Raw genomic sequence first — 14,943 nt, 5'->3', positions numbered from 1 at the left:
AATGACTTATGGAGTTAATTTTCCACTAATCAAGTGAAAACCCAGAAGAATACTCACGGAGTTAATTTTCCACTAATCAAGTGAAAAGCCAAAAGAATACTCACCTAAGTCAAGCGAATTCTTTTGGTAAAGACACCAATACCACCATGGCTACACTAACATACCACCATTACCATCATTTTTTTTTTTTTTGATAGGTAAAATCAGAATAAAACATATAAATATGGAAAAAGGAAGCCCATAAGACATCCCAAGGCATATAGGAAGTATACAGTAGGCACCATAAGGCAAAGAAGAACAAGAAAAAAGGGGATACAAAAAACCTCACTTGCCCTCACCTAGAACCCAACCAATCAAAAAAGTCAATTAAAGGTAAAGGTCCAACATCTATATACAACTTTGTCCAAGGCCAAAAACTACACACAAAAGAATTCTTCAACCTATGAACTGAAAACTCTTCATTGTCAAAAGTTATCATGTTTTTTTCCTTTCACACCATCCAAAAAAGACATAAAGGAGTCAGCTTCCAAGCTTTTTTGCGCTTCTTGCCAACAAAGGACCCATACCAAGCAAGGAGAGCCTCCCTTGCCGAACAAGGGAGAACCCAAATCACACCAAAAAGAGCAAATAATAACTCCCACAAAACCCTAGTCTTCATACAGTGGATTAAGATGTGATTAGTAGACTCTCCTTCAGTGAGACAAAAAAAACATCTATTAGCTAGGGTCCAGCCCCTATTCTTTAGCTGATACAATTTTAAAACTTTCCCTCACGAGGCTTCCCAAGCAAAAAAAACCCACTTTGGGAGGAACATAAGGACTCCAAATGATGTTCCTCGGAAACCAGACTGCATTTCCCGGCTCTACTGCACTGAAAAGGGGCTTAACTGAAAAAATCCCATTTTTTGTCTTTTTCCATAACACCCTATCCTCCAATTCTGTGCTAACCCTCTTCCCTTGAATTGTCATGAGCAGCCATTCCACCAAGACCACCTCCCAATCGTTGAAAACCCTAGAAAAACAAGGACTCCAACTCCCCCCCACCCAAAGGGTCCCAAACCTCTGCCACTCACTCCTCTTTTGAAACCGCCAAAGCATACAAAGAGGAAAAGAGTTGCAAAAAGCCTCATCACCACACCAAGAATCCTTCCAAAATCTAACTCTTCTACCATTGCGCACGGAAAACACAATATTGTTGTTCAACAATGAACCTTCCTTCCTAATCTCTTTCCACAATCCCACTCCAAATCCCTCTCTTCCTTCGCGGGTATACCACCCCCCATCTTCTACTTCATACTTCCTACTAATGACTTGTTTCCAAAGAACTTCCCTTTCTTCCATAAAGCATCAACTCCATTTACACAAGAGGGCTTTATTAAGTGTATAAAGGCATCTAACACCCAATCCACCATTACTTTTATTTGAACATACAACCGTCCATTTGACAAGATGAGTCTTCCACTCCAAAGCCCACCCACCCCAAAGGAAATCCCTTTGGATTTCCTCGACACCAATACCACCATCCCTGCTGGCATGGCCATCATTGCCACTATTTTTGCTGCTAAAATTACAATAAGCCTCATAACTAAACTGACTTCCAGCTGAAGTACCGACATTTTGAATGCAGCCACAACTAACAGAAAAAACATGTACCCCGCCCTATATAGTGCAAACAAAAGGACCACAATTCTCAAAATTTTACAGCTTATTTGAATTCATCAACATCTTTTCCTTCACCTTCACAAGCCACAATAATAAAGTGGCACCCTCAACAAATTCTAGGTTTCTAATCTGCTAGTCTTGACCTAAAACTCTCATTCCAAATCACCTACTTCAACCATTAAAGAAGAAAAAAATGGCAACCAAGATAGGAAGCTGGAAGAGTACTAATGCTAGTATTCAAATTGAATACTTGAAAACGCTCTAAAGCAACCACAATAGATCAGCAACCATTCCACAATATACCATAAACAAAATATAGCCTCTCCTGTAAGCCCACCCATCTTAACCAAAACCTTTGAAAATACCACAAACAGCCATAATAGTATAAAGAAGGGGAAGAAAGAGGATCACCTTATCGATGACTCAAGCAACTAAACAACCCTAAAAGACAAATGTCGACCAAAAATTTCAAATGTCTCCCTCAAATTTAAATGTCTCCTTTTTTGTGCCATCCGTATTTTATTTTCTTTATTTAGTAAAATACATACATACATGCACACGCACGCGCACAATATATATATTCATATATATATATATATATATATATATATATATATATATATGAATATGTGGATATCAGCCTTCTCAATGTCTGGTTTACCAACAACAAATGGCTCCTCCTGTTCAACCTAGGGTATAATCATTTATTAGCATCCAGGGATGGCAGCCAAGAGTGGTCCACCTTCCATAAGTACAGTTTTTATGGATAGAAATAGAGACCATCATACCCACCACATTCTTCAATCTAAGAGCCATTATCCGAGCTAATGACTTATACATGTTTCCCTACAAAAATTATAGGCCTAAAATTCTCCAAAATCCATCCATCCGCCACTTTAAGGAGGAATCAAAAAGTGAATTGGCAAGTACAAAGAAGAATGATGAGAAATCTTTTCAAAATAGATGAATGTCAATCAAAAAGTAGAAAAATACACTAATCCATAGAAAACAAAACTATCTGCACAAACTGAGGGCGGAAAAAGCAGCATACAAACAATATAACCACTCTATACTCACAGAAGGTAAAAGGCCTCCACAAAAGAAAGCAGATTCTTTGATCTCCCTAGTAAAACTCCCCTCATAGAAGGTAAAAAGACTCTACAAAAGAAAGCGGCTTCTTTGATCTCCCAAGTAAAACTCCCTGATGGAACTTTATTCTTTTAAGGAGATCCCAAATAACTGTAAATCCGTTGGGCTTGCTCACAATGATTTCTTCCTTCATCATAATCATCATTGTATGACATTTTTTTTCTTCTTTTTTTTTGATAGGTAAAGAAAAATAAAAAGAATAAAAAAAATAAAAATAAAAAAACTATTAAAAAAGAGGCGTCAAAAGAGCAACTCAAGGTATAAATTACCTATACACCCACCATCATCATCATTGTATGACTATATTGCAAATAAGATTAATCTTTCCATGATAATTAGCAAGCCCATGGACGAGCCTAATCATCTTGCTCCCCTCAGCCACATATGTTCCAAACTAACTTCTCCATCTAGCCTCCTCCATCTCCCCAACCTCAAAAACTCAGTTTCTCCTCGTCTCAACAGGCAACCACAAGGGCCCATATATTCATGGACACAAAAATGACTATTAGCATTGCAGATGCTGATAGCACACTCAGCAGTTAGTCAGTTACCCAGACTCATGAGGATATCTCAAACCATCACTCAGAGGTTGCTGACCGCTTCACAGCAACAGCCTGAACTCCCATGAGCACATTCATTGCCACTGCCACATCATACCATAAAATTGTCTATTGTTAGTGACTCTTCCGCAGCCTCACAGTCCATGGCAGGCCAGTGTCTCATGAGTCATGGCAGACAAACTATTCATTTTCTTCACTTTTAATAAGTTTATTCTTGCTTTAGATTTTTAATTTTGAACCTGTGATTTTATATTAAACTAATGTACCTTGCCTACCAGACTCTTGCAAAAAAATATCTAATACTATTGATACAGTGAAAATCTAAAATTAAATTCCAACCAGCACAAAGAACCCACGAAATCAGCCAAAGAACCCACAAAATCAGCCAAAGAACACTACAATCTCACCAACGAATTGCTGACTTTCAAAGCAGCCTCCTTCAACTCAGGCTGTACAGTCAATTGACGAGTTCCAAATTTCACTTGCTTAGAATCCAAAGCCTCCCTCGACTTCTTGTTGGGAGGCTTAAACAAAGAAAACATGTCCACAAACCACGCATGATTATCCTTCACCTTCTTCACCTAAACAAACACATCAATGGATTCAAATTAGAGAAGTTGCTAGAAAGAAGTTTCCAGAAGAGAACTAGGGTTTTACCAGAAATGGAGGGAGGTCCGAGGAAGGGGAAACGCTCTCGAGCTCGGTGAGTAAGAGACTGAAGGAGTCCCACCAGAGCAAGCCATCGACGGAGCTAGGGTTTGGCGCTAGATCGACGGCGGAGGCGGAGGCGGAGGCCGCCATTGGAGGAGGAGATTGGGAGTTGAAACCCTAGCAGTCAAGCTCCGAACATGAGCTTGATCCCGCGCTTTTGTTGTTACAAATTTGACACCAAGAGGGCCACTGAAGTAGGGGAGAAGCAAACTCCTAAGCTGGTTTTGAATCTTTTGATTGTTTTTTTTTTTTTTGTTTTTTTTTTCCCAAAACCATTCAAAAAAAATAGATGTGAATTATTTTTAGAAAAAAATTCCAAAAAATAGTTAAAAATTATTTTTCAAAATGTTTATTTTGTAAAATAAAAGCATATTTAGCTATATGAAATACCATTAACTTATTTTTACGTTTTAAAAATAATTTTTAACTTTTAAAAATCTCAAATTCTTTTTATTATCAAACATATTTTTTTATTATTTTATTTCAAAAAATAAAATAAAAATTGTTTTTAAAAACCAGTTACCAAACCGGATTTATAATTTTCTTTAGTTTTTTTAATTTTCCTAAATTTATCATTTTTTTAGGAAATAAAAATTTTAAAATAATAATTAAAATTTTCAATTAATTTTGAAGGATTAAAAACTGTTCAAAAATTGACTATTTACATCATTGTTTTATACCACCTTATTAATGTATGTTATTTTATTATTAATAAATTTTTTCATTTTAAAGCAATTACATACCCTTAATTATTTTCATATGTTTTTTAAGAGAATGTTGAGTGAATATTGAGTGTATTTGAATTTATTTCATGATTTTTTTTCTTTTTTTTGGTAATATATTATTTAACAAAAAATAAGAATATTTTTGAAAAACTATTTTAAATTGATTTTAAAATTTTTTCCAAGGGAGGAAGTGCTTATAAACTATACATGTTATGGTTCAGGTTAGGCCAGGTTTACTCGGATGACTGGCCCTACCCCGACTTGAATTGAGTTTACATTCATCTTCTGATTTCTAGTCCATCAAAAGCGAGAGTGATGGAAATTTCAAACTCAGAGAGGACTATAACAGTCATGGAAAGAAAATCAAACCAGTAGAACAGAAAATGAAATGAATGCTTGGGTCCTTATTTTCCATAGTTTTCATCTGAAATTGTTTATACATAGAAAATTCAAGCAACTGATCACTCACAAGAATACTCTCAATTCAATCGATTCTGACCCATGCTTTTTCAAGGGGGTTCTCCGTCCACCATGAAGGCATATAAGCTTAGGAAGCTAGTACAGCAGCTTAAGGATGAGGGAAATAAGGTGGTATAGGAGGATTGGGTCCAAACTTGGGGAGGGGGAAGTGCTTTGGAGGAAGCTTAGGAAGATAATGAGGAGGCTTAAGAATGGGTGGACATGGCTTCTTGTAAAGTGGAGGGATTGGAGGAAGAAGTTTGTAGACTGGTGGTATTGGCTTGTGAATTGACCATTTATAGAATGGTGGTGGATTTGGCTTATTGTAGATTGGAGTGGGAGGCAGAAGCGGCTTTTTGTATATGGGGACATGGGGTGGAAGCAACTTCTTAGCTATGGGAACAGGCGGTGGACAAGGCTTCTTGAACACCGGAACTGGTGGTGGCAACCGTTTCTGATAAACGGGCGCAGGGGGCGGAGGAAGTCTCTTGTATACTGGAACAGGTGGTGGGATTGGTTTCTTAAAAACCGGTACAGATGGAGGAAAAGGCTTCTTGTAAACTGGCGAAGGTGGTGGGAATGGCTTATTGGGTTTCAGTACTTTTGGTGGAAGAGGCTTCTTGTGTATGAGTACCTTGGGTGGAAGCAGCTTCTTGTGGACTGGAGATGGGAGGGGCTTTTTGTATATTGGTATTGATGGTGGAAGTGGTTTCTTGTAGACATGGCCAAATTTCTTCCAAGGTGGAGGATAGGCCTTGGGGAAGGGCAGTGGCAGCTTGGGCAGGGGAGGATGCTTGTAGAAAGACCACCAAAGGGCTGAAGTGCAAGTTAGAGAAGAGAATTTTAGATTTGCGATTGGGCCAAATACGTTTTTCTTCCCAATAGTTTTCGCCTTCCAGACTATCTTGGAGGCCTCTAGGCCGCTCTGTGCATCAAAACATGGTGCTGCTGAGGCACTGTGAAGCTGTGCAAAGCATTCCTCTTTCAACTGATATCCATCCTTCACCATCTCCTCAGGGAGAGACACCTTGAATTTTCCTTCATTGCTGACATCTCCAACTACCCTTGTTTTGAACTCTCCATTTGCTAGCTTGCAGTCAATGGTCACACCAAGCCCTGCTCAAGAGTGATGGCTATTAATTAATCAATGGTTTTGTGATCTTGTTTCTATGATGCCAATACTGAAAAACCAACATACCTGAAAAGGCTTGGCTAGCCTTAATACGACTCTCAGAACAGTCTGCACATTCTACAACTCCAACTACCTCAAATTGATCAGCATTGCCATAGCAGAAGATCACAGAAAAAAGCAGGAACACCCAGAAGCCCAGAAGTGTTCCTTCACAAATGGGAGGTGATCCCATTAGGAAAATCGAAAATTAAACCTCCCCCTATGCTTCCCAAAGAAAATGAGAAAACAAAGGCAAGTTTAAGGGAGTTGAGAAGCTACAAGCTTCTATGGTCTAATTCAAGGCTTGAGTGACTAGAGTCCTTCAGACCCTGCTATATAATGATCGCGAGGAGGCAGTTTAGGAGGCTTGCCGACGCCACATTTAAGAGCTCCATGTGAGGTTAAGGATCAGTTTAATTGGGTGATTTATTCTTGGGGGGGAAGAAATTAAGACTGCAATAGGGCTCAACTGTTTTGTTGATCAAAATGCCATAAACTACATTGAATGAGCTCTCCAATGCACAGCTGCATCTTTGGTGATCTCTTTATCTGTGAACCTACTTACCAATTCACCCATAATACCTTGCTTCTATAAAGATGTAGGTTGAATTTCCGAGAAGCTCATGCTTCTTGTAAAACTATATGTAATGTTTCATTGTTGATCTTTACATTGCATTGGGAAAGCTTGAAAGGAAGGCATAATACGGAAACCAAGATGAAAGTTGATTGAATCAATAGTATTTTAAGTACTTTCCCTTCTTTTTCCTTGAAATCAATAAGGTTTTAGATCAATCCAACTGAAAACAAATTATTGACCCGTTACCTAATAACTTAATTTTTTTTTTTTTTTTTTACCATATTGGCATAAGGATTTTAGTTTATATAAGAAATCATGAGATAAAAACCTCACGGATGTGATCAATTGGACATTACCAATGCCACACCCCACCACTTTCTTCACTAATAGTACCTATATATACTTTTAAATGAGGTTGTATGCCTAAAATCTTTAAGATACACCTTCCACCTCCTACGAAACTACGTAGGGAAACACCTTTCCAACTCATTTATAGGCATTATTGGATTAATTTCTCATTTTCTTTTTCTTTTAAAAAAAAATAAATTATATTATCGAATTAAGATGGGGGTGAAGTTTAACTTTCTTTGAATTTGTCATATGCTTTAATTGGATCATTAGGTTAACCATATACTTTTACGTAATTTGGACTATAACTTTAGTCTTTTACTGACAATTCAAATTTTCTAAGTTATTTTTATAGTAATATGTTTGAAGTTTAGAAATATTTATTTCTCAATTGGCCAATAAAGAACATGCATATGAATCACTAGTTGATTTTTAGTGGTTTAATCAAGGTTGAAACGAGGGAATTAAAACAATGTTAATTGACTTGCTCTTCCTTGAGTTCAAAGCAACCTCTTTTATTTACTCTGTTACAACCCTATTATTGATACCGGACGACATTTATGTTTCTTCATTTTTCTATTTAAGTGTGAATCATAAAAGAACGATACTGTTTCTTTTTTTTCTTTTTCCCTTAATCATGCCATTTTTATCAATATAATGCCAGATAGAGCTCTATTTTTTATACTGTATGGTATGTGTCATGAGAATTCAAAGCTAAAAACAAACAATAAGAAGTACATCAAAATTAGAAGAATAACTTACAATGACTTGTTAAAGAATCACTTTAAATAATTCTTTAAAAAATGATTTTTTTAAATTTATTCATTACTTATATATTTTTTTTAAAGCTTTCAAACATTAAAAAGAGCTTATAGCAAGCCTCGAAATTATTCCCAGCCAGCTTTTAACAATATAAATTATGTAGGTTATGGTTCAGCTAAGGCCCGAGTTTCTCGCCTAGCCTAACTTGAATTGAGTTCATTCATCCTCTGATTTCTAGTCCACAAAAGCCTTTGAGGGTGATGGGAGATTTCAAACCAGGGAGTATAACAGTCATGGAAAAAAAATCGAACCAGTAGAACAGAAAATGAAATGAATGCTTGCTTCCTTCTTATTTTCCATACTTCTCCATCTGAAATTGTTTACACACAAAATTTACGAAAACAGAGCACTGACAACTCTCAAGAATACGCTCAATTCAATACATTCTGACCCATGTTTTTTCAATGGATTTCTCTGTCCACCATGAAGGCATTATGCTTAGGAAGCTAGTATGGCAGCTTAAGGATGAGGGAAATAAGGTTGTATAGGAGGATAGGGTCCAAACTCGGGGAAGGGGAAGAGCTTTGGAGGAAGCTTAGGAAGATAATGAGGAGGCTTAATAAAGGGTGGACATGGCTTCTTGTAAAGTGGAGGGATTGGAGGAAGAAGTTTGTAGACTGGTGGTATTGGCTTGTGAATTGACCATTTATAGAATGGTGATGGATTTGGCTTATTGTAGATTGGAGTGGGAGGCAGAAGCGGCTTTTTGTATATGGGGACATGGGGTGGAAGCAACTTCTTAGCTATGGGAACAGGCGGTGGACAAGGCTTCTTGAACACCGGAACTGGTGGTTTCTGATAAACGGGCGCAGGGGGCGGAGGAAGTCTCTTGTATACTGGAACGGGTGGTGGGATTGGTTTCTTAAAAACCGGTACAGATGGAGGAAAAGGCTTCTTGTAAACTGGCGAAGGTGGTGGGAATGGCTTATTGGGTTTCAGTACTTTTGGTGGAAGAGGCTTCTTGTGTATGAGTACCTTGGGTGGAAGCAGCTTCTTGTGGACTGGAGATGGGAGGGGCTTCTTGTATATTGGTATTGATGGTGGAAGTGGTTTCTTGTAGACATGGCCAAATTTCTTCCAAGGTGGAGGATAGGCCTTGGGAAAGGGCAGTGGCAGCTTGGGCAGGGGAGGATGCTTGTAGAAAGACCACCAAAGGGCTGAAGTGCAAGTTAGAGAAGAGAATTTTAGATTTGCGATTGGGCCAAATACGTTTTTCTCCCCAATGGTTTTCGCCTTCAAGACTATCTTGGAGGCCTCTAGGCCGCTCTGTGAATCAGGACATGGTGCTGCTGAGGCACTGTAAAGCTGTGCAAAGCATTCCTCTTTCAACTGATATCCATCCTTCACCATCTCCTCAGGGACAGACACCTTGAATTTTCCTTCATTGCTGACCGCTCCAAATGCCCTTGTTTTGAACTCTCCATTTGCTAGCTTGCAGTCAATGGTCACACCAAGCCCTGCTCAAGAGTAACGGCTATTAATCAATTAATGGTCTTGTGATCTTGTTTCTATGATGCAAATACTGAAAAGCCAACATACCTGAAAAGGCTTGGCTAGCCTTAATATGACTCTCAGAACAGTCTGCACATTCTACAATTCCAACTACCTGAACTTGATCAGCATTGCCATAGCAGAAGCTCACAGAAAAAAGCAAGAACACCCAGAAGCCCAGATGTGATCCTTCACAGATGTGAAGTGATCCCATCAGGAAAATCGAAAATTAAACCTCCCCCCTATGCTTCCCAAGGAAAATGAGAAAACAAAGGCAAGGTTCAGGAGTTGTGAAGCTACAAGCTTCTATGGTCTGATTCAAGGCTTGAGTGACTAGAGTCCTTCAGACCCTGTTATATAATGATCGCGAGGAGGCAGTTTAGGAGGCTTGCCGACGCCACATTTAAGAGCTCCATGTGAGGTTAAGGATCAGTTTAATTGGGTGATTTATGCTAGAGGGGGAAGAAATTAAGAATGCAATAGGGCTCAACTGTTTTGTTGATCAAAATGCCATAAACTACATTGAATGATCTCTCCAATGCACAGCTGCATCTTTGGTGATCTCTTTATCTGTGAACCTACTTACCAATTCACCCATACAACCTTGCTTCTGTAAAGATGTAGGTTGAATTTCTGAGAAGCTCATGCTTCTTGTAAAACTATGACTAATGTTTCATTGTTGATCTTTACGTTACATTGGGAAAGCTTGAAAGGAAGCCATAATATGGAAACCAAGATGAAAGTCGTTTGGATCACTAGTATTTCAAGTATTTTCCCTTCTTTTTCCTTGAAATCAATAATGTTTTAGATCAATCCAACTTAATACAAATTATTGACCCATTACCTAACAACTTAAATTTTTTTTTTTACCATATTGGCATAAGGATTTTAGTTTATATAAGAAATCATGAGATAAAAACCTCACCGATGCGGTCAATTGGACATTACCAATGCCACACCCCACCACTTTCTTCACTAATAGTACCTATATATACTTTTAAATGAGGTTGTAGGCCTAAAATCTTTAAGATACACCTTCCACCTCCTACGAAACTATGTAGGGAAACACCTTTCCAACTCATTTATAGGCATTACTGGATTAGTTTCTCATTTTCTTTTTCTTTTTTTTTTAAAAAAAAAATATATATATTATCGAATTAAGATGGGGGTGAAGTTTAACTTTCTTTGAATTTGTCATATGCTTTATTTGGATCATTAGGTTAACCATATACATCTAGGTAATTTGGACTATAACTTTAGTCTTTTACTAACAATTCAAATTCTCTAAGTTATTTTTATAGTAATATGTTTGAAGTTTAGAAATATTTATTTCTCAATTGTCCGATAAAGAACATGCATATGAATCACTAGTTGATTTTTAGTGGTTTAATCAAGGTTGAAACGAGGCAATTACAACAATGTTAATCGACTTACTCTTCCTTGAGTTCAAAGCAACCTCTCTTATTTACTCTGTTACAACCCTGTTATCGATATTGAACGACATTTAGGTTTCTTCATTTTTCTATTTAAGTGTGAATCATAAAAGAACGATAACGTTTCTTCTTTTTTTCCCTTAATCATGCCATTTTTATCAATACAATGCCAAACAGCTCTATTATTTATACTGTATGGTATGTGTCATGAGAATTCAAAGCTAAAAACAAACAATAAGAAGTATATCCAAATTAGAAGAATCACTTACAATGACTTGTTAAAGAATCTCTTTAAATAGTTCTTTAAAAATGATTTTTTTAAATTTATTCATTACTTATATATTTTTTTTAAAGCTTTCAAACATTAAAAATAGCTTAGAGCAAGCCTCAAAATTATTCCCAGCCAGCTTTTAACAATATAAATTATGTAGGTTATGGTTCAGCTAAGGCCCGAGTTTCTCGCCTAGCCTAACTTGAATTGAGTTCATTCATCCTCTGATTTCTAGTCCACAAAAGCCTTTGAGAGTGATGGGAGATTTCAAACCAGGGAGTATAACAGTCATAGAAAAAAAATCGAACCAGTAGAACAGAAATGAAATGAATGCTTGCTTCCTTCTTATTTTCCATACTTCTCCATCTGAATTTGTTTACACACAAAATTTACGAAAACAGATCATTGACAACTCTCAAGAATACGCTCAATTCAATTCATTCTGACCCATGTTTTTTCAATGGATTTCTCTGTCCACCATGAAGGCATGTAAGCTTAGGAAGCTAGTATGACAGCTTAAGGATGAGGGAAATAAGGTTGTATAGGAGGATAGGGTCCAAACTCGGGGAAGAGGAAGAGCTTTGGAGGAAGCTTAGGAAGATAATGAGGAGGCTTAAGAATGGGTGGACATGGCTTCTTGTAAAGTGGAGGGATTGGAGGAAGAAGTTTGTAGACTGGTGGTATTGGCTTGTGAATTGACCATTTATAGAATGGTGGTGGATTTGGCTTATTGTAGATTGGAGTGGGAGGCAGAAGCGGCTTTTTGTATATGGGGACATGGGGTGGAAGCAACTTCTTAGCTATGGGAACAGGGGGTGGACAAGGCTTCTTGAACACCGGAACTGGTGGTTTCTGATAAACGGGCGCAGGGGGCGGAGGAAGTCTCTTGTATACTGGAACAGGTGGTGGGATTGGTTTCTTAAAAACCGGTACAGATGGAGGAAAAGGCTTCTTGTAAACTGGCGAAGGTGGTGGGAATGGCTTACTGGGTTTCAGTACTTTTGGTGGAAGAGGCTTCTTGTGTATGAGTACCTTGGGTGGAAGCAGCTTCTTGTGGACTGGAGATGGGAGGGCTTTTTGTATATTGGTATTGATGGTGGAAGTGGTTTCTTGTAGACATGGCCAAATTTCTTCCAAGGTGGAGGATAGGCCTTGGGGAAGGGCAGTGGCAGCTTGGGCAGGGGAGGATGCTTGTAGAAAGACCACCAAAGGGCTGAAGTGCAAGTTAGAGAAGAGAATTTTAGATTTGCGATTGGGCCAAATACGTTTTTCTTCCCAATAGTTTTCGCCTTCAAGACTATCTTGGAGGCCTCTAGGCCGCTCTGTGCATCAGGACATGGTGCTGCTGAGGCACTGTGAAGCTGTGCAAAGCATTCCTCTTTCAACCGATATCCATCCTTCACCATCTCCTCAGGGAGAGACACCTTGAATTTTCCTTCATTGCTGACATCTCCAACTGCCCTTGTTTTGATCTCTCCATTTGCTAGCTTGCAGTCAATGGTCACACCAAGCCCTGCTCAAGAGTAATGGCTATTAATTAATCAATGGTCTTATGATCTTGTTTCTATGATGCCAATACTGAAAAACCAACGTACCTGAAAAGGCTTGGCTAGCCTTAATATGACTCTCAGAACAGTCTGCACATTCTACAACTCCAACTACCTCAAATTGATCAGCATTGCCATAGCAGAAGATCACAGGAAAAAGCAGGAACACCCAGAAGCCCAGAAGTGTTCCTTCACAAATGGGAGGTGATCCCATTAGGAAAACAGAAAATTAAACCTCCCCCTATGCTTCCCAAAGAAAATGAGAAAACAAAGGCAAGGTTAAGGGAGTTGGGAAGCTACAAGCTTTTATAGTTTGATCGAAGACTTGAGTGACTAGAGTCCTTCAGACCCTGTTATATAATGATCATGAGAAGGCAGTTTAGGACGCTCGCCGATGCCACATTTAAGAGCTCCATGTGAGGTTAAGGATCGGTTTAATTAGGTGATTTATGCTAGAGGGGTAAGAAATTAAGACTGTAATAGAGCTCAACTGTTTTGTTGATCAAAATGCCATAAACTACATTGAATAAGCTCTCCAATGCACAGCTGCATTTTTGGTGATCTCCTTTATCTATCAACCTACTTACCAACACCTTTAAAACTCTCAGTAATGCTTCATTGTTGATGTTCGTTACAGTTGGAAAGGCTCAAAGGACTGCATGATATGTAAACCAAGATGAAAGTAGTTTGGATTAATAGTATTTTTAAGTATTTTCCTTGGTGTTTCCTCTAATTAGTAAGGATTTCGGTCGCTAGACTCTATACACATTATTTATCTATTATCTAAGGTGGTGTTTGTTGTTTGACTGAATAGAAAAAGTTAAAATATTTGGCTTTTTCTATTCAACTAAAAGTAACCTGTTCACATCATCCAACATAACTAAAGTGAACTTGTTATCAGTAAGTTTAGTTTAGTTATATTGGATGATGTCAACAAGTTACTTTTAGTTGAATAGAAAAAGCCAAATATTTTAGCTTTTTCTATTCAGTCAAAAAACAAACACCACCTAATACTTTAGAACTTTTGGATGAATTGGGTATATGAATCCTCTTTTGAAAACCATTTGTAGAAGCAGTTTTATTCTCTTTAAAACATAAAATATGTTTTGACAAACTTTTGATAGAAAATAATTATTTTGAAATTTTGTTATGAAAATATATATGCTATATTTTAGAATAAATTTTAGATGTTTTCGATTTTTTTTTTTTTTAAATGCTATAATCAACAATTGAAAATATAGATAATGTTTTGAAAATTTTTGTATTATACATAAATATATGAAACCATTAGGATGAATAAGTTGTAGCATACTAGAGCATAGTTAATTTTCTTTAATGAAGTATTTAATCAAACTTCATAATTGAGTTCTAAAAGAGTTACAGTGCGTTTGACAGTAATTTTAGGAAGTGTTTCTAATCTTTCTAACACTTGAAAAAATTTATATTTTAAGTATTAAAGAGGTTAGAAACACTTCTTAAAATCACTATCAAACACACTCTTAGTATTATAGGTTTATTAATCAATCTGACCTCAACACAATTGATAAAGCAGAGGACTATAGTGGATTTAACCTAATTATAATCTTAAGGTAACTGGTTCGAATCCAATAGGTCGGAAGGAAATTGTTGCTTTTTTATATTTAAAATTTCGAATAGAATATTCCAAGGACTTATTATATTTTTAAGTTTTCAAATAGAATATTCTAAGGGTGTTTTATTAAAAACCACTTTTTGAGAATTGTATATGAAAACATGGCTTAATTCACATGAGTGAGATCTAACCATTGATGTAGTTTTGTTGGTTGAGCATTACCAATGTAACAACTGATTTGAGCCAAAACATGTACTCTAATGACATGTATTTGATAAGATTTATGCACCATAAGACACTTAAATCATCCAACTTGATCAAAATTGTTGTTAATGCCTCAGTCATGAGTTTAACTTGCATTTTGAAGATTTATCTCAGGTTTAAGGAAGGAAAAAAGTGCAAGTTGAATCACTTTAGATTTTAAAAG

At 37.2% G+C, this 14,943-nt stretch overlaps 3 protein-coding genes across 4 annotated transcripts in view; all 3 read right to left on the bottom strand.

The window, feature by feature from the left end:
• Positions 1–4,280, bottom strand: part of LOC117911487 — a 36,239-nt gene extending 31,959 nt beyond the window's left edge. Inside the window, exons 1-2 of the mRNA XM_034825886.1 lie at positions 4,028–4,280; positions 3,778–3,951 (exon numbers count right to left, since the gene is read on the bottom strand). Of these exons, the coding sequence (XP_034681777.1) occupies positions 3,778–3,951; positions 4,028–4,171 (318 nt within the window). The 5' untranslated portion in view covers positions 4,172–4,280. The remainder of the gene's footprint in view (positions 1–3,777; positions 3,952–4,027) is intronic.
• Positions 4,281–5,190: 910 nt separating this feature from the next.
• Positions 5,191–6,725, bottom strand: LOC117910837 (proline-rich protein 4-like). The gene is made up of 2 exons (XM_034825012.1): positions 6,464–6,725; positions 5,191–6,381 (listed from the first exon to the last, which is right to left on the bottom strand). The coding sequence occupies exons 1-2, from the start codon at positions 6,627–6,629 to the stop codon at positions 5,375–5,377; spliced, it is 1,173 nt and encodes a 390-aa protein (XP_034680903.1). The 5' UTR covers positions 6,630–6,725; the 3' UTR covers positions 5,191–5,374.
• Positions 6,726–8,449: 1,724 nt separating this feature from the next.
• On the bottom strand, positions 8,450–13,234 carry LOC117910313 (proline-rich protein 4-like). 2 transcript variants are annotated; one of them, XM_034824408.1, is made up of 2 exons: positions 12,974–13,234; positions 8,450–9,640 (listed from the first exon to the last, which is right to left on the bottom strand). In XM_034824408.1, exons 1-2 carry the CDS (start codon positions 13,137–13,139, stop codon positions 8,643–8,645), a joined length of 1,164 nt encoding a protein of 387 aa, XP_034680299.1. In that variant the 5' UTR covers positions 13,140–13,234; the 3' UTR covers positions 8,450–8,642. The 2 variants fall into 2 exon arrangements, with proteins under 2 accessions (XP_034680299.1, XP_034680293.1); XM_034824402.1 differs by lacking the exon at positions 12,974–13,234 and adding an exon at positions 9,723–9,986.
• Positions 13,235–14,943: the final 1,709 nt, after the last annotated feature.

The sequence above is a fragment of the Vitis riparia genome, chromosome 3 (assembly GCF_004353265.1).
Source record: "Vitis riparia cultivar Riparia Gloire de Montpellier isolate 1030 chromosome 3, EGFV_Vit.rip_1.0, whole genome shotgun sequence".
Lineage (NCBI taxonomy): Eukaryota > Viridiplantae > Streptophyta > Magnoliopsida > Vitales > Vitaceae > Vitis > Vitis riparia.
The sequence above is the reverse complement of the archived record's forward strand: the minus strand, read 5'-3'. Positions and strand labels throughout refer to the sequence as shown.

Coding starts and splice junctions, on each gene's coding strand:
- LOC117910837 (XM_034825012.1), bottom strand. CDS start 6,629: ATGGGATCACCTCCCATTTGTGAAGGAACACTTCTGGGCTTCTGGGTG. Junction 6,382..6,463: donor GGCTAGCCAAGCCTTTTCAG/GTATGTTGGTTT, acceptor ACTCTTGAGCAG/GGCTTGGTGTGACCATTGAC.
- LOC117910313 (XM_034824408.1), bottom strand. CDS start 13,139: ATGGGATCACCTCCCATTTGTGAAGGAACACTTCTGGGCTTCTGGGTG. Junction 9,641..12,973: donor GGCTAGCCAAGCCTTTTCAG/GTACGTTGGTTT, acceptor ACTCTTGAGCAG/GGCTTGGTGTGACCATTGAC.